This window comes from Myxine glutinosa, chromosome 7, assembly GCF_964187855.1.
Source record: "Myxine glutinosa chromosome 7, kmMyxGlut1.1, whole genome shotgun sequence".
In the NCBI taxonomy this organism is placed as follows: domain Eukaryota; kingdom Metazoa; phylum Chordata; class Myxini; order Myxiniformes; family Myxinidae; genus Myxine; species Myxine glutinosa.
The window spans coordinates 44,152,643-44,179,550 of NC_136267.1; the positions used below are offsets into that span (position 1 = coordinate 44,152,643).

Sequence of the window (26,908 nt, forward strand, 5' to 3'; positions counted from 1 at the left end):
ACTATTTGCATTTTCTTTTGTTTGTTTCATACATTTAAATCCACTGCTCAAGCTTGAGCAAATGAGCAACCAGGCCTATCAAATTGGACTCTGTTTAGCTTCCTTAAGTTGGCAAGTGTCCACAGAAATGCAGACTAAACTCACTCGTGTAAACAAATAAATCCAAGTATGTCGATCTCTAATCCTGCTCTTTCAGCTGTGTGGTGACCAGGGATGGAAACTTACTCCCCAAGGTCTTAAACAGGTATAAACTGAAGGCAAAAATCTATTACATGTTTTCTTCTTTCTGGCAATACTATAATTTTATTCCAGATGTTAGAGTTGCACCATCGTGCAGGCATCCAAATCAAATGTGGAATATACACACTTTAAGTATACAATATGTCTATCATTTCTTCATTCAAATGTGATGCAGCACAGAGCGTTTTCCACTTATTTTAGTGGCAAAGAGGAGCTTTACCAAATTCCAAGCTGAACATCTTGAAGCAGCAGATGAGGCTCAGCTCAAGCATTTTTGGGGCCTACTTGCAGTTCACTCAAATGGCACTTTGAAGCAAAACACCCCAAGCTTTGTGGACCTATGTGGTTTAATGGTCAGCTCAAATCCTTCCCTGTGAAGTGCTTGTGGTTAGCTCAGCAGCCACAGGGGTTGAAAATACGTGCAGTGGGCAGCTGGCTATCACTGTTTCTCCTGGGATAGTCGTGACATGTGGAAAGCACGTGTGCTTGTTCAGACAGTAATTGCGCAATCTCTTATCCAGCTGTGTATCTGCAGCCTGACAGCTGCCTTGGTAGACACCTGTCTTGAATCGTGGCCAGCTCCCACCGCGTGACGTATGCGTGCATGGAACATGTGGTCCAACACTCTGCAAGGATTGTATTTTCTGTCATGATAATTAAGTGCATCATACTACCTCTAAACACCTCTAAAAATGGCCTCTAAACGGTGGTTATACTACCTGACAAAATGGGGTTTTAACTTGACCAGTGAGTAATTGTTGATTCTTTTCAGAATCATTGTAAGCGAGGGCCTGTGGTGCCCTGCAACAAACAAACATAATTGGGCTGCAATCCAATTCCATCCAAGAGGTGCTTGGAGTAAATTGGAGTGGAAATCTGGGACTTATTACATTTACTTGACCAGTAGTTAGCCGTTATTTGCTGACCCCTCACCCATGCAATACTAACAGGCCAAATTGTTGTGAAATCTATTTCTGAATCCCCACCGACGGCATAGGCATATCATACGTCTGCCTTGCGGAACGCTTTCCCTGCCAACTTGTGTCATCAAGGCAAAACTTCCTGAATTTATAAATGCTGATGCTTCCTCCACGAAACATTTCACTGAAGCAGAACACAAGTGTGAATGATTTTATCTTGGAAGCATGTTGGCCCATCTCGTTAATAACGGTCATAAGATCCATAGGGGTGGATGGGTGTAGGGAGACGGACATTCCATTGCACTCAAATGAGATGCATCTGTCAGAAATGCTTTGATCAGTTGATATTCCTGGTAGCATTGTTAGCACATGCAGACAGGACAGTGAAATTGCATCTTGTGTGAATTCTGCATGACGCCTCAAAAGAAACACCATTGCAGTTATTGCTGTTCAAAATATGTCTCGATCAGTACGCAAGCTTGAAAGTTTAAATGCAACCATCCTATCAGATCTGAACTTCTCATGGCCTGCAGATGCGAGTGCATTTTACTTCTCTTGGCAGAAAGAAAGAACTCATAATTTAAGTTAATCGCTGTTGAGCAGCTTTGAAGTGGAGTGAGTAATGCTTTTGTTGCCTTGTCCTCATTGGTGTGGAATTGCCTCTCAAACCCCATGGTTTGTCAGATCGGCAATTACTCCGTGCTGAAATGTAACAGTAACTTCTTCACGATTGGTTCTTATCAAAGGTTAAGTTCACAACTTGTTATGGGCATGCCACTGCTCTGTCGAGATTATGAGCCACCACCACCAATTGCCAGCTTCCTGACACAAACGAGTAAATGAAGCACAAACTTGGCTTTCATTTTTCTGCAGAAAGGACACGACGGCACTGGATTTATCAGAGTCTGTAAGGTTTCCTGATGTTAAGATTCTGGTCATCAGCGATTTATGACGACTCTTTTGTCCAGGTTGTTGTGCAGTCAATTTTTCACATTTTGTACCATCAGCTACCTTACCTTACCAGTTACCTTAGCCTGGTGTTGGCTTAGCGGTTAGGGTGCCGGCTTGGGATCCTAGGATCCTGGGTTCGAATCCCGGTCGATCGCTGAATTAACGCCAGGGGGGTTGACTCAGCCTGTCATCCTTCCGAGGTCGGCAAATTGAGTACCAGTTTGCTGGGATGAATGATCCCGGTGTGTACTCCGGTTTAGAATAGGTACACCGCATCCCTGCGCATCGTAAGAGGCGACCAAGGGTTGGCGTCAGGAAGGGCATCCGGCCGTAAAAACATTGCCTCAAACAGGGAACCATGATTGTCATGGGGCCCGCAAGGCTAACCCCCGCTCAAGCGGGGAAAATGGCCTTAAAACGATCATTCATTCATTCAGCTACATACATTACCTTCACCAGGCACTGGGCCTTATCTCAATGCATTACATCATTGCACAGGAGTGAGTTACTTGCCTGGACTTATGAAGGACTTCACAACTAAAGATTAGGGCTGGGATGCTTGCTCCATTTGTTGTCATGCAAAAAACATCAGATGAATGACATTGTTTTTGTATTATTTTTCATTTGCGAGATGTTTTGCTGTTTCATCTTTATAAAAGGCACTCACTACCATATTTACAACATATTTCAATTTCTCTTGTACTCACATTTTTTCCTTTCATTGCTTCTTACTTTCTGCACTATTCATGTGGTGTGCCTGAGTTAAAATATTTGGTGGTTATAAAAAGATTGCTGCTGAATGTTGAAGCCCAATATTTGTCTCTATGTGCAGACAGAAGAATGCGAGGCCCCAAAGCTCTCGGCATTTGTCAAACACTGAGTTGACAGTCATGAAAATCAAAACAAATATTCAACAAGCTGTGCCCAGACAATTAATTCTGAATGGGTGAATGTCAAGACGAGATTGCAATAACATGTTGGTGACCGTTTGCATTCGTGTATTTTATTTTGTTTATTGGTGTTGTCCTGATAACAATTTTTCCTCCTTCCAAATGTCTGCTTTCAGGACTATCCCAAACACAGACATCCTGGTTGGAACCGAGGCTCTATTGCTTACCATGCAGGTACAGTATGCCCTCAAATATGCAAAACACAAGTGCATTATGCACTTTGAACATTTTAAAATTGTTTTTCTTTTTCTTTTTTATTTGAAGCTCTATAAATCTGCCATACTGCGGTGAATTTACGGCATAGCCCAAAGGGTAAAGCCATCTAGAACAGTGTTTGGCTGTTTGTATGTATTTATGTATGGATGTCCCTCACAAACGTACACCAATAAGAGCTGAGGATCTGGTCACATGACGGGTGATTTGATGTGATTATGTCTGTGATGTCATTACGACATACGACGGCTGACTCCACACACCGCCATTTTGATTTATATGCCATTCAGGCCGTACGTATCATCGAACCTGTCATGTATCACAATCGCCATGTTCTACCTTTACGTTTTTCATTCAGTGTGAAACACAAACAAAACGATTATTAAAATGACCATCAAATATCGAAAGCATAGACGTTTACGGATCTTCCAACGACACAGTACGCATAGGCCTTAAGCTTCATGCATTCATGCATCACCTTCAGGCTGCTTCAGACAAATTAGCTCAGGTTTCTTAATACAGCAGCATCGTTTTCATAATAATAACGTTAGTTAACAATAACAATAAGGTTAGTAAATATAATCGTAACACTGCAATCCCTTTGTCGTGACTGCAAAGTTACTGGATTGAAGTGGTTTATGGTGATAAATAGGGTGAAACGTGTGGAGAGAGGATGTGCAAGAGCAGCAGAGCAAGTTTTTAGGACTTGTGAGCTAATGCTGTCTTCTCCAGTTGCATAATCAGAGTCGAGGGTTGCCAGAAACTTTTCCACCTTCTCAGGTGCAAAAGACACAGAGTCCACCAGCAGTTGGGTATGACTGGGTAGGTTGGGTACAAAAAGTGAGGGCTTGAGGACATAATATTTGGAAGCAAACACAGAATTGAAGCATTTGTCCTTCTCACAAGCGGAGTCATCTGTTGTGCGTCTGGTGAAGTGAGGGAAGGGATAGAGTCGGAGTACACTCCAGAGACAGACTTAGCGAGGTGCCACAAGGTTTTAGCCGAGGGAGACAAGTTTTAAAGTTCAATCTTGAGTTTGGACAAATGTTGTTTTCAGGCTGTCGTGAGAGTGGACCTGCACTTGTTGCGTGCTTTGTGGAATGAGCTGAGATTGCCTTCGGTTGGGTTTGCTTTCCAGGAAGAGAAGGCAAGTTGTTTCAGAGCAACTGCCTCACCAAAGGATGCAGTGTCAGCCTACTATGGGTGAGAAAGTATTGAAGATGAGATGGGATGGACCTGTGCATAAGAGCGAGCAGGTGTCTGTGGAAGAATGCCGAGGCTGATTTAATATCAGGGCAGTAGATATGGTAGACCAGCCCTGAACTGAGATGGCTGCTTTGCTGTCCTTGCCAATCTGTCTGAGTGAACTGCCAGGCTTGCCAACACTGAGGCAGCCATCTGAGAGTAGCCAAAGAGATGCTGACTCTCACAAGCATATGATCAGATTGAACCAATTGGAGGAGATGAAGAGCAGGACACATTTGTGGGGAAGTTTGTCATCACCAAGTCAAGAAGGGTGGTTTTGCCATTGGGAGAAATCCATGTCAGAAATTTCACCGATTGAGACTGTCCCAGTGTCCCATGGAGTCACAGAAGTCTTTTTCTGAAGTGTCATGGCTGGTGAGGGAGATACCAACATCTAGCCAAGTTGCATAGTGACAACTGAAATCACCACATATGAGGAAGAGAGATTTAGGTTGAGTAGTTAAAAGTTGGTCCATGTTGTCAGAGAGAGAGAGAGAGATGTCGAGAGAACACTCATACAAACAAGAGGTGGGAGCTGAGCGGAAGTCGTAGCCAAAGGTACTCCTGGGAGTAGGGATGGTGTAGGTTTAGTACATGGACAGTGAGAAAGTGAGTCATTGATATAAAGTGCAACTCCGCCGCTAGGGCGGGTTTTTCCCTCTCAGCTTCTCTCTCTGGGAAGAGGGAGAAGCTGAGAGGGGCTGGAAAGACGACGGGGAAGCTGAGAGAGGGTGCGATGAAGAGGAAGCCAAGAGAGGGTTTTTATGAGAAGGAGAGTTTGAGGAGGTAGCGGGACCAGTGTCAAGCTTTGAGGGTGCAGGGTGAGGGGGAAGCTTTGAGGTGGTTGTGTGAAGGGAAAGCTTTTGGGGGAAGTGGGGTTAGAGGGAAGCTTTTTTTAGGGGTGTGGTGAGGAGGAAACTTTGAATGGGTGGGGTGAGGAGGGATACATACAGAGGGTATATGAAGTGGAGGGATGCTGAAGAGGGGAAAATAGAAGGGTGTGGGGTTGTAAGGACATGGGCTTGTAGGAGATGTGTGGGAGGGTACTTACACAGAGGAGTTTGAGAGCGTAAAATATTGTGCAGGGGATTTGATTGTCATGAGCAGACAACCTCTGCAAACTGGACTTCTCAAGATTCTCTTACTGAGATAAAGATCATGAGATGGGTGGAAATAATTTTTGCTGAAGGTTTTGATTATCATGTTGTAGGAACTTGAGGACGATTGATGGATCCCACTCTTAGGTGAGACAGGTTTGTAAAATATGTAATGTGAAAGAAGAAGAAGAAGAAAAGGAATAGATCGTGATGAAGATTAAGAACATGTGGGTTACTCATGATGGAGAAATAAGAAAAGTGAAGCATTTTATAATGTTTTTAATGACTTTTAAAGGAAGAGGGAAGAATCGTTTCTTTCAATGAAGATTTAGTTTGGAGATAAAGAATGAAATTCTGGAAGTACAGGTAGAAGGCAGAAAGAGATCGTGGTTTGGAGTGTTTTTTAATTTAAAAAAAACACTCTTTTTTTTTTTGAAGCAATGATTGGGAAAAGGACAATGTCGAAGAGGCAGAAAGAAAAAAAAACTTTAGGAAAAAAAGAAGCTGAACAGGAAAAAAAAAAACTCAAAAGTGAAACTGATTTTTCTCACTGGTTATCCAAGGGGTAGGTTTTGATCAACACAAACATTAATTAGACAATACAGCACACCAAGGTACGATTTCACATGGAAAATTGGATGAAAATACAAACAGCAGCAATGTGATGAAAATATAACAGACAAAAACACGATGGATCCGGTTCTGAAAACAGCTTTGGTTGAGGTGGAAGGGGCAGTTGCAAATGTAACCGACATGTGGAGCAATCCCAGAACTGGAAGACTTGCATTTCTCAATGACCTCTGCATCTTTCTACCTTTTTCGGATATAATGTAACAATATACTGGCAACAAATTTCTCTTTTTTAAGTAATTACAAGTTAAAACTAGAACGGCACTCGGTAGAACACGTTCCTCCACCAGGCTGAACAGTTTATGTTTTGTATCCCACTGATAGGCCGGATCTGGATCCGAACATGAACCAAAATCGAATCTGCTTGTTCTTGACATCTAAACCAACCTGTCCACAAAGTTTGGGCCGAATTCGTCCACAACTTTTTGAGATATCGTGATATACATAGTTTTTCCTCTTTTTTTTTTTTTTTTTGTATACTGAATCGAGGCTCGTGAAAGAGCTAACATTTATTTCACAAACATGTCTCTCAATGGTGAAGATTCACATAAAAAAATATTATCGGATCCAAATCCACATCCGGATCTTCACCAAAATGTAATCATTTCATCCATGTCACATACCTAACTTCGGCAATTTTCAGTCTCATCCGTCTTCAACTTTTTGAGATATTCTGTTGACAGAGCGACAAACAAACAACACGTCGTTTGCCCAAGAAAGTTCATGGCTGAGAGTGAGACCCAAGAGTTCGAGTGACTTTTTCGAGAGGATGGTTGAGAAAGTAGAATTGAGGGTTTGTGGTACGGTCCTTTTGGAGAGAGAGAGTGTGTGGGATTTCTCAGGATTGAAAGACGTATTCAAAGTGTTTCACCAGTTTGTGATTTTTCAAGGTCTGAAGATAGGGAAGAGGCTGCTGCCTGTCCGTCCGAAGGATGAGCCATGTCACAGCAGAGGGTGGAGTCATCCGCAAATAGATGGAGGATTTTCCATCATTGATTTCGATTAGAAATAGGATGGGGCCAAGCGAGAACTCTGCTTTGGAGCAATTCAGCCTTGACAGGGAGAGGAGAAGAAAGGGTTCCATTGAGCGCCAGACATTGGCTACGAGAGTGGAGGAAGTCAGGAGTTCAAGAGTGGAGTTGGCCTTGGTGGATACTTCGGAGAGAAAGGCTGGATTCCAGACTGTATTGAAAGCACGAGATATGGCTAGAGAGACGGCCCTGATGTCATGTCTGATATTCTGGGCCTCCATCCATTGTTAGGAGAGTAGATGCAGCATATCCAAGGTAGAGTGACCAGGTCTGAATCCGAATTGCTGATCTGAGATGAGGAAAATGAATGATTTATGTCAACTGCGATGATGAATTCCATGACCTTGCTGATTATTGGCAGTAAGCTCATTGGCCTGTAGTTAAGGGGACCCACTTTTACACCTTTTTTTTTTTACTTCTTCCACCAAAGGGTTATATTTTCACCCCTGTCTGTTTGTTATGACGAAAATTTTCAATTCATCTTTCAATTTTCAATTCATCTGTCAGTCTGTCTCGTTTGTTTGTTTGTCTGTGAGTGTGATAACTCGCGAACGCTTAGGGCTATCTTCGTCTAACTTTACCAGAGGATTCTGGAGGAAAAAAGTGAGGTTGTCAATGTTATTTGACTATGTAGGTCAAAGGTCAAGGTGACAGTGACAATTTTCGTTACATCTGTCAGGCTGAAACGGATGGCGCCTTCTTGTCGGTTTGGTTGCCTGTTTGTGAACAGGATATCTCAACAAGTTATGGACAGATGCGGCCGAAATTTGGTGGAGAGGTTGGGTATTTGACAAGGACAAAATGATTAGATTTTGGTGAAGATCCAAATCCAGATCGGGATCTGAGAATTTTTTAAGTGATTCTTCACCATTGAGTGATCGGGCCAAAACGACATGTAGCATGATATTTCAAACTTGTGGACGACTTATGACAAAACTTGGCAGATGAGTTGGGTAATTGACAAGAATAAGCCGTTTAGATTGGACAAAACGTATACTGTTCAGCTTGTAGGAGGCATGCTTTCCACCGAGTGCAGTTTCTAGTTTACAGTCACGTGAAAAAGTAAGTACACCCCATGTAAAGTTTTGACTTTTTCAACATATTTCAACATACAGCTATTTGATCTTCATTTCAACAATATTGATAGATAAAGGTGATATAATATAACAAATATCATGAAACATTTACATTTTGTAGTCCATTGTATTATTTAAATAAACATAAACGCAAATTTTGCATGTGGAAAAAGTAAATACACCCTTGGCTCTAATAGGTGGTGTTTCCCCTTTGGCAGAAACAACCTCAAGTAGGTGTTTCTTATAACTGTCTACCAGTCTTTGACATCGACTGGGAGAAATTTTTGCCCCCCTCCTCCATGCGGAATTCTTTCAGCTGTGCGATGTTTGAGGGGTTCCTTGCATGCACAGCTCGTTTCAAATCCCCCCACAACATCTCGATGGGATTTAGATCCGGGCTTTGTCTTGGCCATTCCAGAACCCTCCATTTCTTTCTTTTCAGCCATTCCTTGGTGCATTTACTCCTCAGTCACATTTGCTCTACGGCTAGGATACGGCGGCCGTACCCCCCCTAAATTGACAGAAACGTGCGGCGGCCGCAGAGTTTCTGAGGTGGCCTCAGGGTGGCCCTAGGGCGTATGGCTATCTTTTACAGGCCGTAGGGGTCGCCGTGGAATTATAGCGCGGAGTTATAACTTTTTTCATTTCGAGGTTGGCCGTAGCAATTCGACAAGCCGTAGCCATGACAATTGTAAGTGCTGTTATACATATGAAAAAGAACTGGTATATATACCCACTCGTTACCGTCCGTCTGGCCGCACGTTCGCCTTAGGGCCCCCCTGCGGTCGCCTTGCGGGCACCTTGAGGCTACCTTGCGTCTGCCTTGAAAATTATATGGCCACCGCAGGGACGCCCTAAGGACACCGTGCGACATCAAATCAAAGACCGTATGGCACCCCCACGTTTTCGGTCTCCACAATTTCTAAATACCCCGTGCGGCTACCCGAAAAATAAAAACATATGTGACTGCTACATTGTGTGACCGTGGAAATACTGCGGCCGCCCTATAATTGCTAGTGGCCGTACATTTTTTAGACCCTATGGCCGCCGAGCCAAATGTGACTGAAGCATTACTGGTATGTTTAGGGTCATTGTCATGTTGCAAGGTCCACCTTCGGTTGAGCTTCAACTTTTTGACAGATGGCCTCACATTACCCTCAAGCACCCTCTGGTACAATGAAGAATTCATAGTGGATTCTATGATGGTGAGCTGACCAGGCCCTGATGCAGCGAAGCTGCCCCAAACCATAATATTTCCACCACCATGCTTTACAGTTGGTATCAGGTTCTTGTGGTCAAATGCTGTCTTTGGTTTTTGCCAAACATGTCTTCTGGTACTGTGGCCAAATAGCTCTACCTTTGACTCATCTGTCCAGAGCACATTGTTCCAGGAGTGCTGGTCTTTGCCTCAGTGTTCATTGGCAAACTTTAGTCTTGCCCTGATGTTCTTGCTGGCCAGCAAAGGTTTCCTCCTGGCACACCTCTGATGTAGATCAAATTTGTGCAGCCTCTTTCTAATGGTAGACTCGTGCACTTTGACATCAACAGTGGCAAGAGTTACCTCTTTCAGCATCTTGCGGTCTGCTCTCGGGCTGAACTTGCTGGGACGGCCTGGCCTGAACAAGTTGGCAGTTGTTTGGAATCTTCTCCACTTGAATATGATCTTCGGGACAGTAGAATGATTGATTTCAAATTGTTTGGAGATCTTTTTAAATCCCTTCCCAGACTCGTAGGCATCTATAACCTTCTTTCTGAAGGCCTCAGAGAGCTCTTTTGATCTAAGCATGGTGATGCCGCACACTTCAACGACAAAGAGCAAACCAAACTAAATGTCTGAGGTTTAAATAAGACAGGTTCCTCCAAGATACTCTCTAACGATGTTCTAATCATTTGCACCTGAGCTGGTGCACCTGATTCTAATTTTAGGTATTTGAAGTAGTGATAAATGAAGGGGTGTACTTACTTTTTCCACATGCGAAATTTGCATTTATGTTTATTTAAATTATACAATGGACTACAATATGTAAATGTTTCATGATATTTGTTATATTATATCACCTTTATCTATCAATATCGTTGAAATGAAGATCAAATAGCTGTATGTTGAAATATGTTGAAAAAGTCAAAACTTTACATGGGGTGTACTTACTTTTTCACATGACTGTATATAATGCTATGACATTGGCTGACTTCCAAGGAGATGGAAGATGACCTGGGCAAATGAGAAGGTGAAAAGGGCAGTGAAAGGATGTGCAAGAGCAGCAGAGCAGGTTTTTATGACTTGTCAGTTGAACATTTGGTGATTTACAAACATTATTTCCTTATGTTTGGAAATTATTTCCATTATTTCTTTCATTTATTTCATCACCATTATTTCCATTATTTCCTTAGCCTGGTGTTGGCTTAGCGGTAAGGGTGCTGGCTTGGGATCCTCGGATCCTGGGTTCGAATCCCGGTCGATCGCTGAATTAACGCCAGGGGGGTTGACTCAGCCTGTCATCCTTCCGAGGTCGGCAAATTGAGTACCAGCTTGCTGGGATGAATGATCCCGGTGTGTACCCCGGTTTAGAATAGGTACACCGTATCCCTGCGCATCGTAAGAGGCGACCAAGGGTTGGCGTCAGGAAGGGTATCCGGCCATAAAAAACATTGCCTCAAACAGGGAACCATGATTGTCATGGGGCCCACAAGGCTAACCCCCGCTCTAGCGGGGGAAATGGCCTTAAAACGATCATTCATTCATTCATTCATTTCCTTAGAGAGATACATATTGTGGGATTACTGGCAATAAATTGCTCATGATGTAATTGTTTTTGGGAGGCACAGCCATTTGTCAAAATGTGCACTAATTAGAGCAAAGTGCCACAAAGGCCACAAAAAAGACCACAAAGGCAAAAATTCATTTGAAAAGGGCAGCCCCATTATTCAAAGCAATGGGCCATGCTGGATAAGACAGAGTCATAATTAACGATTCAATACGTCTTATTGGTTCCGGGTGCCACATTTGCCCTCTTCGCTATCATCTACAATTCCCAAAGATGGTTTCGGTGCTGCACTCTTACTTTGCGGTGTGTTTGAGGGAATGATTCTACCACTGCTTCATAAAATGACATGGCGTAGAACTACTTGATAATATTATGCGGATGATGGTGATAATGGATGGGTACTTGAGTTTCCATCTTCGTCGCACTTGGCCTCTTCATTGTGTAATTAACAATGTGATTTTCTTCTATAAAAGTGATACTTCTATAAAATAGAAATAGCTGTTATGATTGATCATAACTATAGTACTTCCATAATAATAATAATTCGATCATCAGTGTGACACTGCTCTTCATCAGCTCTCTTTACACTGTGGCCTGCTCAGTTACATCTCCACTTCCTGCTATTAGTCTTCCTCATGGGTGAAAATGATGCTTAACTCTCAAAAAAATAAATGCAGTGAAGAGAGAAGCTGAAGCAAAGAGGTAGAATGAAATATCACTATTTGGAATGTCTCTGGAAGTATTATGTTGTAAAGGAGAATCTGCAAAAAGAAAATAAATCTGGGCATACATCATTTTCAACTAAGCACAAAGTATTTTACTCAACTAGCAGAGCTGAATTTTCTGATTTATTTGCGAGGCTTTGCCAGACTGAGACACAAATTCCGGGGCTTTGGGGAAATTTTCCAAGTGTACGTCATTGAAGGAGTTTAAGCAATTCGTATCGAGACAAATACTCATAAGAGGAGGAAAGATACACATGCTGCAAACGTTATATAAAGACTTTAAAGCCATGTGTGCAGATTGGATTACTCCGTTCCTTTCTCAAATATCTAGCATATTCAAACGTGAATTGACTGACTTCCGTACCACCAGTTCACTGCTTTGCCATTTATTTGATTATATGCAGAGCTCTGACTTACTGGAATATTTCATTCCCAACTTAAGGGCCTTACGAAAAACCTTCAGAAATTCTTAACATAGAAATACAACAGTTCCTGATTTTCCATTTTTTTCTTGTGTCCCTCAGAAATTGTAAATCCTTTGGTGTTTGTACTCGATGGCCTGGCTGAAATGTTTGCATGAGCCTAGTATAATATTCCCCTGCAATTGTAGTTTTGTGACGCATATAGTCAATCGGTTGGATTCCCTTCGCATTCCAGAACTTCACGTCCATGATCTTGCAAGTTGAGCCGTACCTAGGTTTTTGGTGTGAAATTGATTTGGTGCCAGTTACTCCTTGTACTTCTATTGCATGGATTCTAATTTGGCTTCAGGGTCCCAGTGGGGAAGCTACGTTTTGCCATAAAGTTGGCTGGGTTCACGTCAAACAGTTAGAAAGGCGTACGATACGATGCTAGCCATCAATGTTAGTTAGGCAGCTTAGCAATTTTTGGGGGAACGACTTCACAAAAGTACCATTTTTATTTTCGTGGTTCATTGGACCATGTGCAATAGAATTAGGACCGGAGGCAAGACATATACAGTGTTTGACTTTTGCGCAAATACGACTCGCACAGCATAATATCGAGCAATACATTTATGCAAATAAATCATCAGCTATTGGAGTTAGACTAAAATCGTAAATACATAAATTGCTGGACAAATTACCTTGAACAACATGTTGTCTGTTCTAAAGCTATATTGTCATTGCATCCTTGTAGTTGCGTAAATGTTAGATATATGAGAGGTGCGCGAGTCACAAGTATAACACATTTGTATAAACACTCGGTATTATATTACTAATTATTATTACATGGAAGCGTAAGATTTATTATGCAAGCATGCATAACTTTTACAAATAACACTGCATGTAATGAAATAAAAGTTAGCCTCCTTGTTGAAAATATATACATAATTGGTTTATGTCCTTGGTTTTTGTCCAATAAAAACGTGAAGAACACTGTACAGGGTGGGCCAAAAGTAACCATACATAGGGAAAATAAACACTTTTATGAAATTACTCCAATAACGTAAGTTTTGCCGATTAACCTCTCCATTGACGTAAAAATTGGCTTCATCGGTAAACAAGATCCCAGATGAGAAGTTTGCGTCATCGTTCAATTTGCTTAATGCCCATTCACAAAATTCCATCCGTCTATCCGGGTCGTCTTCACTCAGATGCTGCGCCATATGCAATTTGTATGGATGCCATTTGTTTGCTTTCAAAATGCACCTGATACTCGATCTGCTGACACCGCTTTCTGCAGACAACCGTCGTGTACTTTTTAGGGGACTCCGTGTAAGCGTTGTTAGTATTCTGTCCGTTGTATCTTCATCTGTGGCTGTACGTCTGCTACCATTTTTTAAAACCCTATGTATGGCTACTTATGGCCCACCCTGTATATTTCTTGCCTCCGGTCCTAAATCTATTGTATATGGTCTAATGGACCACCAAAATAAAAATGGTGCTTTTGTCAAGCCGTTCCCCATTTTCGATAAATATGCTGCTAAGCTGCCTGACTATGTTGATTGTAAGTGTTGAAGTTTCAAGGAACCCATCTTAATTGTTGGGAACATGAACATGCCAGGTTTTCATGGATGATGGTGAAATTCCAAGTACTGAGGATATTTTGGTGACATGCACAGTGTTATTGCATGTTTATTGCCTTGAATAGGCAATATCGATCGTTTGCGTGTTGGTCACAGCTAAGGTGGCGTGTCGACATCATCTCGAGTAATCTTCTAGGGACTCCTGTCCATGATCACATTCGGTCACCCATTTGGCTTGCAGAGGATTTGAGGGTGCACCTTTGCTCACGTGTTCCAAGGAGCTCAGGTTCCTTGGAGAGATAAATATTGTGGAATTACTGGCAATAAATTGCTCATGGTGTAATTGGTTTTGGGAGGCACAGCCGCTTGTCGAAATGTGCACTAATCAGAGCAAAGTGTCCGAAAAAGACCACAAGCCAAAAATTCATCTACAACCACCCACAACCACCTTTTATTTGTGTGTTTCGATGAAGCTGGCATTTTATATATATAAAAACTTGACGATGCCTCAATACAGTACACTATACTTTGACGAAGATTCATAATTTATGACAAAACAAACTTATGGATTATACTCGTGAACAATAAGATTAATGTTACAAAAGTAAATAGACTATGATTTGTGTGTGTGTGTGTGTGTGTGTGTGTGTGTGTGTGTGTGTGTGTGTGTGTGTGTGTGTGTGTGTGTGTGTGTGTGTGTGTGTGTGTGTGTGTGTGTGTGTTTGACTTGTATACACTCCTAAGATGCTGGATGGAATGAGCAGAATAACACTGGATGGAATCAATCATAATTTATTTTTGGATTGAAGAAGGAAATCCTGTATTTGTCACAATAGTGTTCACAAACTGTCCACCATTCATTGCATTCCTCGTCACCTTGTTCTCAGACATGGAGAATTGTGTGACTTTCTGGTCATCTATGATCATCTGGTCATCTAATCATCCACTCCTGTCAATCAAATATTGCTTTGTGCAATTATTCTGTCTCCAGGTCCATATCCTTCTTCAACATGTTGCTGTCGTTGAGAGCTCGTCTGTTCCGCTTACCTCCAATGTTTAGGTGTCCAGAATACAAGATTGGTTCGTTTATGCGATGGTAGCCGTGCCCAGGAATCCTGAGACATCTCCTGAGTTTAACCGACAGCCGTGGAAGAGAACATTAGAGCTCTTTATTTTTTACATGTACAAACCAATGGATATTGAAAGCTGAACGAATAAGTCGAGTATAGCATCCATCAAGTCCCTTCTTGTGGGTCACAGTGAGAGTTCATGCTTCACTTCCATCAAGCAGGACGGACTCGACTGTTGCCATGAACAGTCGTTCCTTGATATGCCAAGAGAGTGTCAACTTCCATATTCATGAAAGTTTGTTGCAAGCTCTCCATGTGATAGCTTTCCTTTGTTTGATATCCTGAGCAGTTGTGTTAACACAGGAACCCAGATACTTGAAGTAATTGATTGTCTCAAGTTTATTAACTCAACTGGACGAGTTCATCACATACTGAACCCTCCGGCGTCCGTCGTCTGTCGTCATCGTCGTCGTCTGTCGTCTGTCATCAGTTAACTTTTCGACGTTAACACTCCAGCGTCCACAAGTATCAACCGATTCTGATCAAACTTGACATGCAGAATCCTTACCCCAAGGACCAGGTTGGTATTACATTTCAGCCCGATCCGTTGAAAAATGGCGGACTGAGGCGACCATTTTTTTTTTGGTCATGAAAACGACGTTAACGCTCTAGCGTCCACAAATATTAACAAATTTTGATCAAACTTATAGTGTTTAACCCTTACCACACAAGGTAGGTTGCTATTGCATTCCAATCCGATCCGTCACAAAATGGCCGCCATAGGCCGCCATATTGTTTTCAGCTCCGAAACGACGTTAAGACTTTAACGTCTAAAATATTTATGGATTTTGATCAAACTTGGTGTGTGAGACTCTTACCACACAAGGTAGGTTGCTATCTTAAGTCAAATCTAGTACAGACAACTGGCCTACTTTAAAGTTGTCCCAGTTCAGTTGAGTTCTGCTTCCCTGGAAGCTCTAGTTCCATTGTTTGATATGATTGAAACCTCAGTAGTTACATACCACATTCTATCGGGTCTCCTTTTCACTAAATATACAGGAAGGTACAAAAGTCTGAGTACACGTAAATCAATGCCAAACTTTCTTATACCACAATTTCAAACAGCAATTTTTAATAATATTGAAGACATTTATTGATATTCTCCCACTTACTGTCGTTATTATTGACTAAAATTTTGTGATAATTAACAGAATGAACCAGAACGGCACTCGGTGGAGTGTATACCTCTGCCAGGTTGAACAGTTAATGTTTTGTATCCCACTGATAGGCCGGATCTGCCTCCGAACCTGAACCAAAATATATTCAGCTTGTTCTTGTCACCTACCCAACTCATCCACCTAATTTTGTTATAAACTATCCATAACTTTTTGAGATATCTTGCTATATATCATTTTTAGCACCATCTCTTTAGCACCAACCGATTCTGATCAAACTTGACATGCAGAATCCTTACCCCAAGGACCAGGTTGGTATTACATTTCAGCCCGATCCGTTGAAAAATTATTCTATTTTAGTCTATTTACTTTTGTCTACCGCTCCCGATGTTATTTGTTTTGTGTGTCTGTTTGTCTTTCTGTGTGATTAATGTTCGCTCTTTCACGAGCCTCGATCTCGTATACAAAAAAAAAAAAAAAAAAAAAAAATCTCTTAATGGTGAAGAATCATTTGTAAAAATTATAGAGTCCGGATCTTCACCAAAATCTAATCAATTCGTCAATGTCATACATCTAACATGTCCACCAAGTTTTGCCTGAATCTGTCCATAACTTGAGATATCATGCTCACAGACAGACAAACAAACAGACAAACATGGGTGAAAACATAACCTCCGTTCACCTTTGGTGGCTTAGGTGAGGAAGGGGGAATACATTTGAGAGAGAGCTAAAATTTACATGAACATTCTGATTATGCTTTTGATCTTCCAAAACCTTGATCTTTTCTACCCCCTGTTAATTCACCCCAAATCTAACTCATTCAAATTCTGTTTTCTTTCCTGAAAGTCCTTGTTGTGTTACTAGTGTCCATCTTGTTACCTCCGCCACCAAAGGTGGGTGGAGGTTATGTTTTCACGCCGGTCTGTTTGTCTGTCCGTTTGTTTGTGAACAAGATATCTCAAAACGTTGTGGACGGATTCTGACGAAATTTGGCAAAAAGGTAGCGTATGTGACAAGGACGAAATGATTCGATTTTGGTGAAGATCCGGATCCGGATCCGGATCCCGCTACTACAATTTTTTAAGTGATTCTTCACCATTGGGACATAGGGCCAAAAACGATAAATAGTACGATATCTCAAAAAAGTATGACTTTGTGGACAGGTTGTGTGTGTGACAAGGAAGAATCCATTCAATTTTGGTGAAGATCTGAATATGGATTCAGATATGATAATTATTTAATTTTTATGTGATTATTCACCATTGAATGATAGGGCTAAAACTAACATATAGCAGGATATCTCGAAAGGTTATGGACCGATTTGGACGAAACTAGGTGGGCAGGTTGTGTGTGTGACAAGGAAGAAGCGATTCAATTTTGGTGAAGATCCGGATCTGGATCCGCATCCGGCTGGTAGCATTTTTTAAGCGATTCTTCACCATTGGGAGATAGGACCAAAAACGATGCAAAGCAGGACTTGTCAAAAAGTTGTGGATGGATGATTTTGATTAAATGTGATTCTGTATTTTGATTTTCTGGTCTACTCGGATAAAAAACGTAAACTGTTCACCTGGTGGAGGTATGCTTTCCACCGAGTGCCGTTCTAGTTTATCCCGTGTATCCCGCCCAAGCCCTCTCCCTTCCACAGATCTCCTGATGTCCCTGTTCCCTACCATTGTTGTGCTTCCCTCTCTCCCCCTCTCTTGTCTCCCGCTCCCTTTATTATATGTTCTATTTATTAGGTCATGCACAAGCCTCGACTTGGTGAACAACAAAAAATGCTCTGGAGTGCCTTACAAAAGAGTTGGAGAATTGAATTCATGTAAAGGCATATTTTCCCTGTTATACAGTGCATTCAGAAAGTATTCAGACCCCTTCACTTTTTTCACCTTTTGTTATGTTGCAGCCTTATGCTGGAATTGTTTAAATTCATTTTTTTCCCTCATCAATCTACACTCAATACCCCATAATGACAAAGAGAAAACAGGATTTTCTTTGTCATTATGGGGTATTGATTGTAGATTGATGAGGGAAAAAATGAATTATAAACGATTACACATGAAAGCCCACAGAATCTTGTTTCTCACAGTCTGAGAGTCCTTTCGGTGCTTTTTTGCAAACTCCAAGCGGGCTTTTATGTGTCTTTCACTGAGGAGAGGCTTCCGTCTGGCTACTCTGCTATAAAGCCCAGATCGGTGGAGTGTTGCAGTGATGGTTGTCCTTCTGGAAGTTTCTCCCATCTCCACATAGGATATCTGGAGCTCAGCCAGAGTGACCATCGGGTTCTTGGTCACCTCGCTTACCAAGGCCCTTCTCCCCCGATTGCTCAGTTTGGCCGGGCGGCCAGCTCTAGGAAGAGTCCTGGTTGTTCCAAACTTCTTCCATTTAAGAATTATGGAGGCCACTGTGCTCTTGGGAACCTTCAATGCAGCAGAAATTTTTTTGTAGGCTTCCCCAAATCTGTGCCTCGACACAATCCTGTCTCTGAGCTCTGCAGGCAGTTCCTTCGACCTCATGGCTTGGTTTTTGCTCTGATATGCATCGTCAGCTGTGAGACCTTATATAGACAGGTGTGTGCCTTTCCAAATCATGGCCCATCAATTGAATTTACCACAAGTGGACTCCAATCAAGGTGTAGAAACATCTGAAAGATGATCAAGAGAAATGGGAGGCACCTGAGATAAATTTCAAGTGTCATAGCAAAGTGTCTGAATACTTATGTCAATGTGATATTTCAGTTTTTTCTTTTTAATAAATTTGCAAAACTTTTTTAAATCCTGTTTTCTCTTTGTCATTATGGGGTATTGAGTGTAGATTGATGAGGGAAAAAAAAGAATTTAAACGATCTCAGCACAAGGCTGCAACATAACAAAATGTGAAAAAAGTGAAGGGGTCTGAATACTTTCTGAATGCACTGTAAGTGTTACTATATATTTAAGAGTTCACAGAAATTCCTGGAAAGTGCATTTGGTTTCATATTATAACGATTTATTTTATCACATCTAGTTTATTAAATTTACGACTCGACTCAGACTTTTGTGCCCCACCGAAGGTTACAACTCGGTCTTATTCTTATTTTCCGGTATCAGTTCGATATCCCTTACTTTCTTTACAAGATGCAAAGTCCAATTATTACCTTCCTCTCTCATGGCTTTAATAATTTCAACTGCAATTCCAGCAGATTAACTTGCTTTTCCTTTAGATATTTTATTTATGACTTGCCACTCTTCCCTCTGAATCGCTTACACTGATCATTTTCTTCTTAAGGACCATGCAGGTTCGGTTCTTTCTTTTTTTTTGTACACAAAGTCAAGGCTCGTGGAAGAGCTGGAACACAGAACGGATCAGGACGCAACATTACAAAAGCAACAGGAGAAGGAGAAGGGGGAAATGCCAACAGCAGGGAGGAAAAGGACGGAGGCGGAAAAAAACGGATGGATGTGGGTAACGGTGAGGGGTAGGGAAGAACGCATGGGGTGGAAAAGATGGATACATAAGCAAAATTTTGGAAGGGATCAGGGTGGTTTAACATGTGTGCAAAAAAAACAGATCATGGTTTTGGATGGAGGGATGATTTGAGATGGTGGTGAACAGCTGTCTTGAAGATCTGGAGGGAAGAGTGGGATTGAAACAAGTAAATGAAAAAACATGTTTTACGGCTACACACTTTTATTTCTTTTTTTTTTATTAAATTTTTTTTTTAAATAAAATTACATTTTGATAGATGAAATTGTACCAGAGAAGAGGACTGTGGACCAAATTTCAGCTCCCTAGGGCGTATGGAACCTAGAAAACGAACGGCTCAAATATTTGAAACGGGACAAACAAAGTTCAGATGAAGTTAAATAATAGTGTGTAAAAAGTGTGGAAGTGTGGGAAAAACCGAAGTGGGAAAAAGGAGAAACAAATGAGTGGAGGTGACCATTTGTTCTGGATTTTCACTAATAATAATAATAATAATAATAATAATAATAACTAGAACTGCCACTTTAAAACTGCTGGCAGTGATGACCGGTTTACTCGCACCCACTTTTGATACAACCCCACTTTTGATACAACCCCACTTTTGATACAACCCCACTTTTCATACAACCCCACTTTTGATACAACCCCACTTTTCATACAACCCCACTTTCATTGGACATGCTTTGACACAACCCCCTTGGATACAACCCTGATAAACACACACACACAAACACACACACACACACCGCCCCTTCACACACACCCCCTTCACACACACTCACACACACACACACACACACACACACACATCCCCCCTCCCCCACACACACACCCCTCCACACATACACACACACACATACACACACACACACACACATCCAACCCCCCTCCTTCACACAACCCCTCCCCCCACGTACATACATATCCACCGCCCCCCCCCCCCCACACCCACACACCCACACACAAACACCCCTCCCCCCACACGCACACCCCTCCACACATACACACACACACACACACACACACACACCAACCCCCCCCCCCCACCCCACACGCACACACACACACGCACACCAACCCCCCCCCCCCCCCACACACACACATACAACACACACACACACACACACACACGGCAATCCATGCACTGATTGCAGAAAAAGCGATTTTTAAAAGAAAATTAACCTGAAATTGCAGACAGGATTATTTATTTTATCTGAGAAACCAAGGGAGGTTTCTTCTTCTTTAGTTTCTCATAACTTTTGTTTCAACTGCGATCGAGTTTTAAAAAAGTCAGAATTTGATACATTCCACCAAATATCTTTATAAACACGGTAAAATATTGTACATTTACGCTCCCCACTCTCGACAAACTGAAGAAAAAGTGTCGCGCTTATTCTTCTTCTTCTTCTTCTTCACCCAATAACTACCTCTCGCTAACAGACTCAACAGTCAACTGCATCTAAAACAAATTCCTTGCTTTGTTTGGTGATAAATGGTCATTTATCGAGTTTAACAATACACATCACGTTCGTAAAAGCGCAGCATTTAACAACGAAAATATCATTAAATAATGCCAAAATGAGTAAAGACAAGAAACAACAATGGCCGCCGTTTTTGTTCCTAATCGCTGTGACGAGCCGAATCAAGTCTGTTCTATCAAACATTATATCGTACAAAAGTGTGGTTACAATAATAATAATAATAATAATAATAATAATAATAATAATAATAATAATCAGTTTATTTCAAAAAGACTTTCACAGCCATAGGCTGAATTGCAGTCAATTTACAAATAGTACAGGGATAAACACAAAAAATATATATGGCTCAAACCTAAAATGGCAAATAAATAAGATAAAATTGCCATCCAAACGAAGAAAAAAAACACAGATATCTAATAAAACACAATAGGCATCAAACTTGTTAACAGAAGGACCTCATCCCGTTGTTATTCAAAAGTGAGGTAAAAAGGGGATGGGGCTGCACTTGTAGCGGTTGGTTCGACATCTAATAGTAGATAACATGTCAGAGTTTCTTCCTTAAGTTATAGTTCCTAGGTGGAGTAGGGGGGAGGTGGGGGGGGGGGGGGGTAATCTCTGTGTATGTTTGATTTTAAACGTACATTACCAAAATTGAAGGAGGGCTGTTCGAGCCTCTTAGAAAGAACAGTACCTGACATACCGGAATATTAAGTACCTGACAAATGTCTGCATAAGATTTGGTTCTACAAAAGTCACGAGAGAATTATACAAAATGCTTTCCGTTGCAATTTCTTCAAACATTCTTTCTGGCATTTTGTTAAGCCACAAAACCATGCAGGTGACGCGTATTCCAAAGTGGGTCTAACATACTGTAAATATGCTGCTATTAATTCAGAAACAGGGATATTACAACGTTTTAGTTGCCACAAAAAGTAGAGTTTTCTGTTGAAGGTTTTACACATGGCCTGAACTTGAGTGTCCCATTTCAAGTTTTCTTGCACATGGATGCCGAGTAGTTTAACACAATCTGTTTGATTAATACCTGACTCTCCGATATGAAAACTAAGCACCTCTGCCGGAAGTCTTCGAAAACATGTAATCATGACTTGGAATTTATTCGTATTAAGATTCATAGTTTTTAGATGACCATTCTTGGAGACAGTCAAGGTTCTGCTGCACATAACTAGTTTGTTCAGTGTCGCTATAAGTTTGACAAAAGGTCATGTCATCAATATACTTGTGGTGTGAAACCTCAGGATAACCGGAAACAGTCATTTATCATGGCTAAGAAAGCAACCGGACCAATTTTTGTGCCTTGAGGAACCCCAGCATTGGTTATTTCCCCTGTGGAAACTTCCCCGTTATACCGTACAGCCTGACTTATATTAGATTTTAAAAAACTACAAATCCATGGGATAATAGATGGTCTAACACCAAGATTAATGAATTTATCAACAACAATCTGGTGACGTATGGTACACGATCAAATGCTTTAGAGAAGTCAGTAGCTACCAGAACTGAAGAATGTTGGTGTTTATCAGATCCCTTAAAAATATGATCCAGTATTTTAACTAAACAATGAGTTGTAGACAAACCCTTAAGAGAGCCGAACTGTTGAATGTCAATATACTTCCTAATGTCCTCACATAGCCAGTTTAGAACAAAATCCTCATAAACTTTGGAAAATAAGCATCTGAGTGAAATTGGATGCAGATTATCAAGATTGTGTGGTTGAGACTTTGGAACCGGTATAACATAAGCAGATTTCCAAATGTCAGGTAATACACCTTCACAGAATGAACAATTGAATATTTCAGTAAGTGCGGAACACAATTCGTATGGAAATTCCTTAATAATACGAGGTGGAATACAGTCCGTTCTGGACTACGTAAGTTTCTTTAAAATGTCCTGTGGAGACACTGAAGGGGTTGGAGCAGCAGAAGGTAGGTAGGCAGACAACTGATTAAGATCGAGTTACGGAATGTCCTGAACCCCCGAGATGAAACGTTGATTCACTTCGTTGGCTGCATCCTTCAGTGACATTTCCGACAAGCTAAAACTTGTTTTTCTGTTATGTCCAGGAAGTTTTTTTTATTTGACGATGCCACTGAGGAGGGTTAAGCTTTTTCAATTTGCCAACGCTGGAGTCATAGAATAGTCGCATCGCACGCTTTACTAATCTAATTATTTTATTGCTTAGCAGTCACCATAAAAATTATTTACCACTGGAGAAAGCTTTTTGTCTTTTTAGAATGAGCGATTTCAATTCTGGTGTAAACCACAGTTTATCCTCTGAGTGAATGAATATGACTTTAGTTGGAAAAAAATTATCGATGGCCTTGTGCAACACCTCGTAAAATACAGAAGTTTTTTCTTGTGCAGTTTCAGCAACTTCAACCTCGCTCCATTTGTGGTTAGTTATCCACTGACCAAAGGCTCGTTGATCTGAGTCTTTGGTAGGACACACAATGCGTGTATGGAAAATGTTACACTTCTTTTCAGGTTGCAATGGTTGCCACAGAACTGCATAATGGTCACTCAGGCCAATAGGGGTAGATACCTTGGGCTCATGGTAATGCTGTTTTAAATTCGTTAAAATATTGTCCAAGGTAGCTTGAACCCTGGTCGGGGTTTCAACAACTTGGACTAAGCCAGTTAATTGACAAATTAATTCAGTGTCCACCTTACTATAAATCACCAAGAATCACAACTCCTGCACGAGGGTACTGAATCTGCAACATATCTAATGTGGATAATAAATGTTCAATGAGCAGAGCATCGTGTGGCAGAGCAGAGCTCCTGCTTTGTTTGGTGAAGCAGGAGGATGATAAAGAGCACATACAATCAAACCACTAACTGTCCGAGGTAACCGCTGAGGGCGAGCCCACACCCAAATTACTTCAAGTTCATCTGGCACAGAGATTTCATTCAAAGCTCTTACTTCAATGCTTTCTCTAATATATATGGCTACAGCTCTACCTCGTCTATTGCAGCGGGATTTGCTAATAAGAGCAAATTTGGAGATTGCAAACACACCGGGTCAATTTCTGAGGGGAACAACCAGACTTGGCATTTAATATGGAATATTTTTTTTGTGGCGGTGAACGTACTTTTCAAGATGTCTTAGAACCAAAAGTTCATTGGAATTATGTTGAAATTATTCTAGATTTTGTTAATGTGACCTTTAAAAGAAAAAAAACCACATTTGACATTTCGAAACAAATAAATTGATCCTTGAAAGTGATGTAAACTGATATCGAACTCAATTCATGGACAGTACTGTGTTAAACTTCTGTACGTTTTCCAGAAGTATCTCTTTATTTTGCAAATTAGCCAAAAAATTTTTTAACAAAAACAAAAGTTAAATTACAACTGGGATTCCAGACAGAAAATGACAGTTCAGTACTTCGTGTAACCCCCACGAGCATTCAGGAGAGCACGTACACGTTGAGGCATATGCTGTTCACGAGATTTGCCAAGGTTTGGACAGGAATCGCTTGCCATGCAGTGACAATAGCCTGCTGCAATTCACGCACAGAGGTCGGCTGCTGGTCCAAGTGGTAGATTTGATGCATTAATTCTGCCCACAAGTTCTCTATCGGATTCATATCCGGGGACATGGCAGGCCACTCCATATGCTCTACACCACGGTCAGCAAGAAAGTGTTGGATCATGCAAGCACGCTGAGGCCGTGCATTGTCATCTTGGAAGACAAAGTTTCCTAGAAAGGCTGCACGAGCAAATGGAAGCAATGTTCCTTCCAGGATGACCCTGTACTTGAACTGGTTCAGGTTTCCATTCAGAACAACCAGGTCAGTTTTTCCCCCTGCATGAAAAGCAGCCCAAACGGTCACCCCACCACCTCCAGCTTGGACTCTTGGCACTATACAATCTTTGTTGTAGGCTTCATGCACTTGTCTCTGCACTCGGACGCGGCCATCTTGACGATAGACCAGAAATCTAGACTCGTCACTGAAGATCATGTGATTCCAGTGTCCTGGCTGCCATTGACGGTGCTCTCTGGCCCACTGCAATCGGTGCTGGCGGTGTTGTCTGGTCAGGCGTGGCTTTCTCAGGGGACGCCTGGCACGATAGCCTGCTTGAACCAGTCGTTGGTTGACTAGCCTTCTGGATACAGGCACATTTGTCAGTTGCTGCCACTCAGCCCTAAGCCGATTAGCTGACTTGGTATGGCCATTGCGGACTAACCGGTGCAGCTGGCGATCATCCCTCCTTGTGGTTCTGCGGGGGCGTCCTGGCCTCGGTATTGGAGTAGGGACACCCCTCTGAGCATTTCGTTTCAGGATCTTTGACACCTGACCTTGAGTGATGCCATACTGCCGAACAATAGCACGCTGTTTCATGCCGTAATTTCGTAAAGCCACCACTCCATGACAAACAGCATTGTCGAGTTGACGGACCATCTCCAGAGGAAGCGGCAATAACTTTTGGAGACGTGCAGCAGTTGTTTTCCACTAATACAGAACGCAACAACCCTTGTATACCCGACTGTGAAGCCAATCATCAAATGCACCTGTCCGTACATTTTGCCACGCCACCTGTGATATAATCCTGTTGTTGACTTCTTGCTGTGACAGACAATCAGTGACATGGTTCTTTTAACAAATAAATCACCAAAGTGTAAAAGAAACTCACCAGATTGATATACTGAGTTGAGAAAGTAAACCCAAGTCAAGAAAAACAATATATTCCATATTAAATGCCAAGTCTGTATGTTTCACTGATAGCAGCTATTTCAATATGGTTAATGTTCAACATAACCTCGAGTTCATCAATATGTTGAACCAGGGATCTTGCAATTATCAAGATAAAAGATGGAGTGGTGTTAACGTGCTGGACTAGTCCTGTACAGTTCAACTTTGACCCACAGTTAACTGAGTCATTCAGTTGCACGTAGACAAGATTCAATTTCACCACACCATGGTCATGTTGCAGATGTGAATGACGTGCCCTTGGTAGGCTTAACAAGACAGTGATCTTCCTTCTCACATGTCGACCAGCTCCACAACCACGCTTGATTCTGACTTTGGTTATTGGAAGGGTTTTCAAGGTCTTCCACACCTCATTAGAAACATTAGGAACTGACTCACCAAGTGATTTTAAATCAAGAAGTTTGGTTCTGGAATACCGCTATCGCAGAATTCACCGATCACCACGTTGGAATGGTCCCGCCTGGGCAACCGCACACAATGCGAGTGAGGACAGCTGGTCACCAGCAACGCCACCAATGCCTGTAGGAGACTATTGCAGCACCATGGCCAATGACTCCAATCCCCCCATGGGACAACACACCAGCAGCCCAGACAGCACGGACGTGTAGTGAAAGAATACCACTCCTCCAGTAAGAGAAACATGGTTACCAAAATCGAATTCTGCAGTCGCAATCCTGGAGTGGTCCCACCCAGGCAACTGAGCAAAGCACAAGCCAGGATAGCTGGGTACCAGTGAAGCTGCCAATACTTGTATGAAATGGTACAAAGTAGCATGGCTGTTGTCCCTCTCTTCCTTGTGCTGGTAAACCAGTCATCAAATTTACAGTTAATACAGGTGTGTGGGAACCCAACACTGTTCCACAGGTAGTCAAATAGTTAGAAAACTATTGCTCCAAGGGGTATCCCAAAATGAAGTGTCTGAAGCCCACAAGGGAGGTGAAAACAGTCAGGACAAAACAAAAATGGCTGCCTGTAAGGCGCAGATGAAAAACAGGAAGTGACCCAAGGAGGGGTTGTTGGTGGACCACGTGCACCCTGCACATACCAGGGGGGACAAAGCACGGGGAGGGCAGAGGGTGCAAGATCAGAAAGGAGGCGGTAGAAGAAAAAGAAACAGAGACCACCGACCTGTCAGCATTGGCTTAGTACCATTC

At 41.9% G+C, this 26,908-nt stretch overlaps 1 protein-coding gene across 4 annotated transcripts in view; it reads left to right on the plus strand.

Annotated features, from left to right (window-relative positions):
• SPRYD3 (SPRY domain containing 3) overlaps positions 1 to 26,908 on the plus strand; it is a gene marked incomplete at its 5' end in the record, with an annotated part of 464,688 nt that overhangs the window by 424,110 nt on the left and 13,670 nt on the right. For all 4 annotated transcript variants that reach the window (XM_078781590.1, XM_078781589.1, XM_078781592.1 and 1 more), the window contains 1 exon segment: positions 3,178 to 3,235. In XM_078781590.1, coding sequence (XP_078637716.1) covers positions 3,178 to 3,235 — 58 coding nt within the window.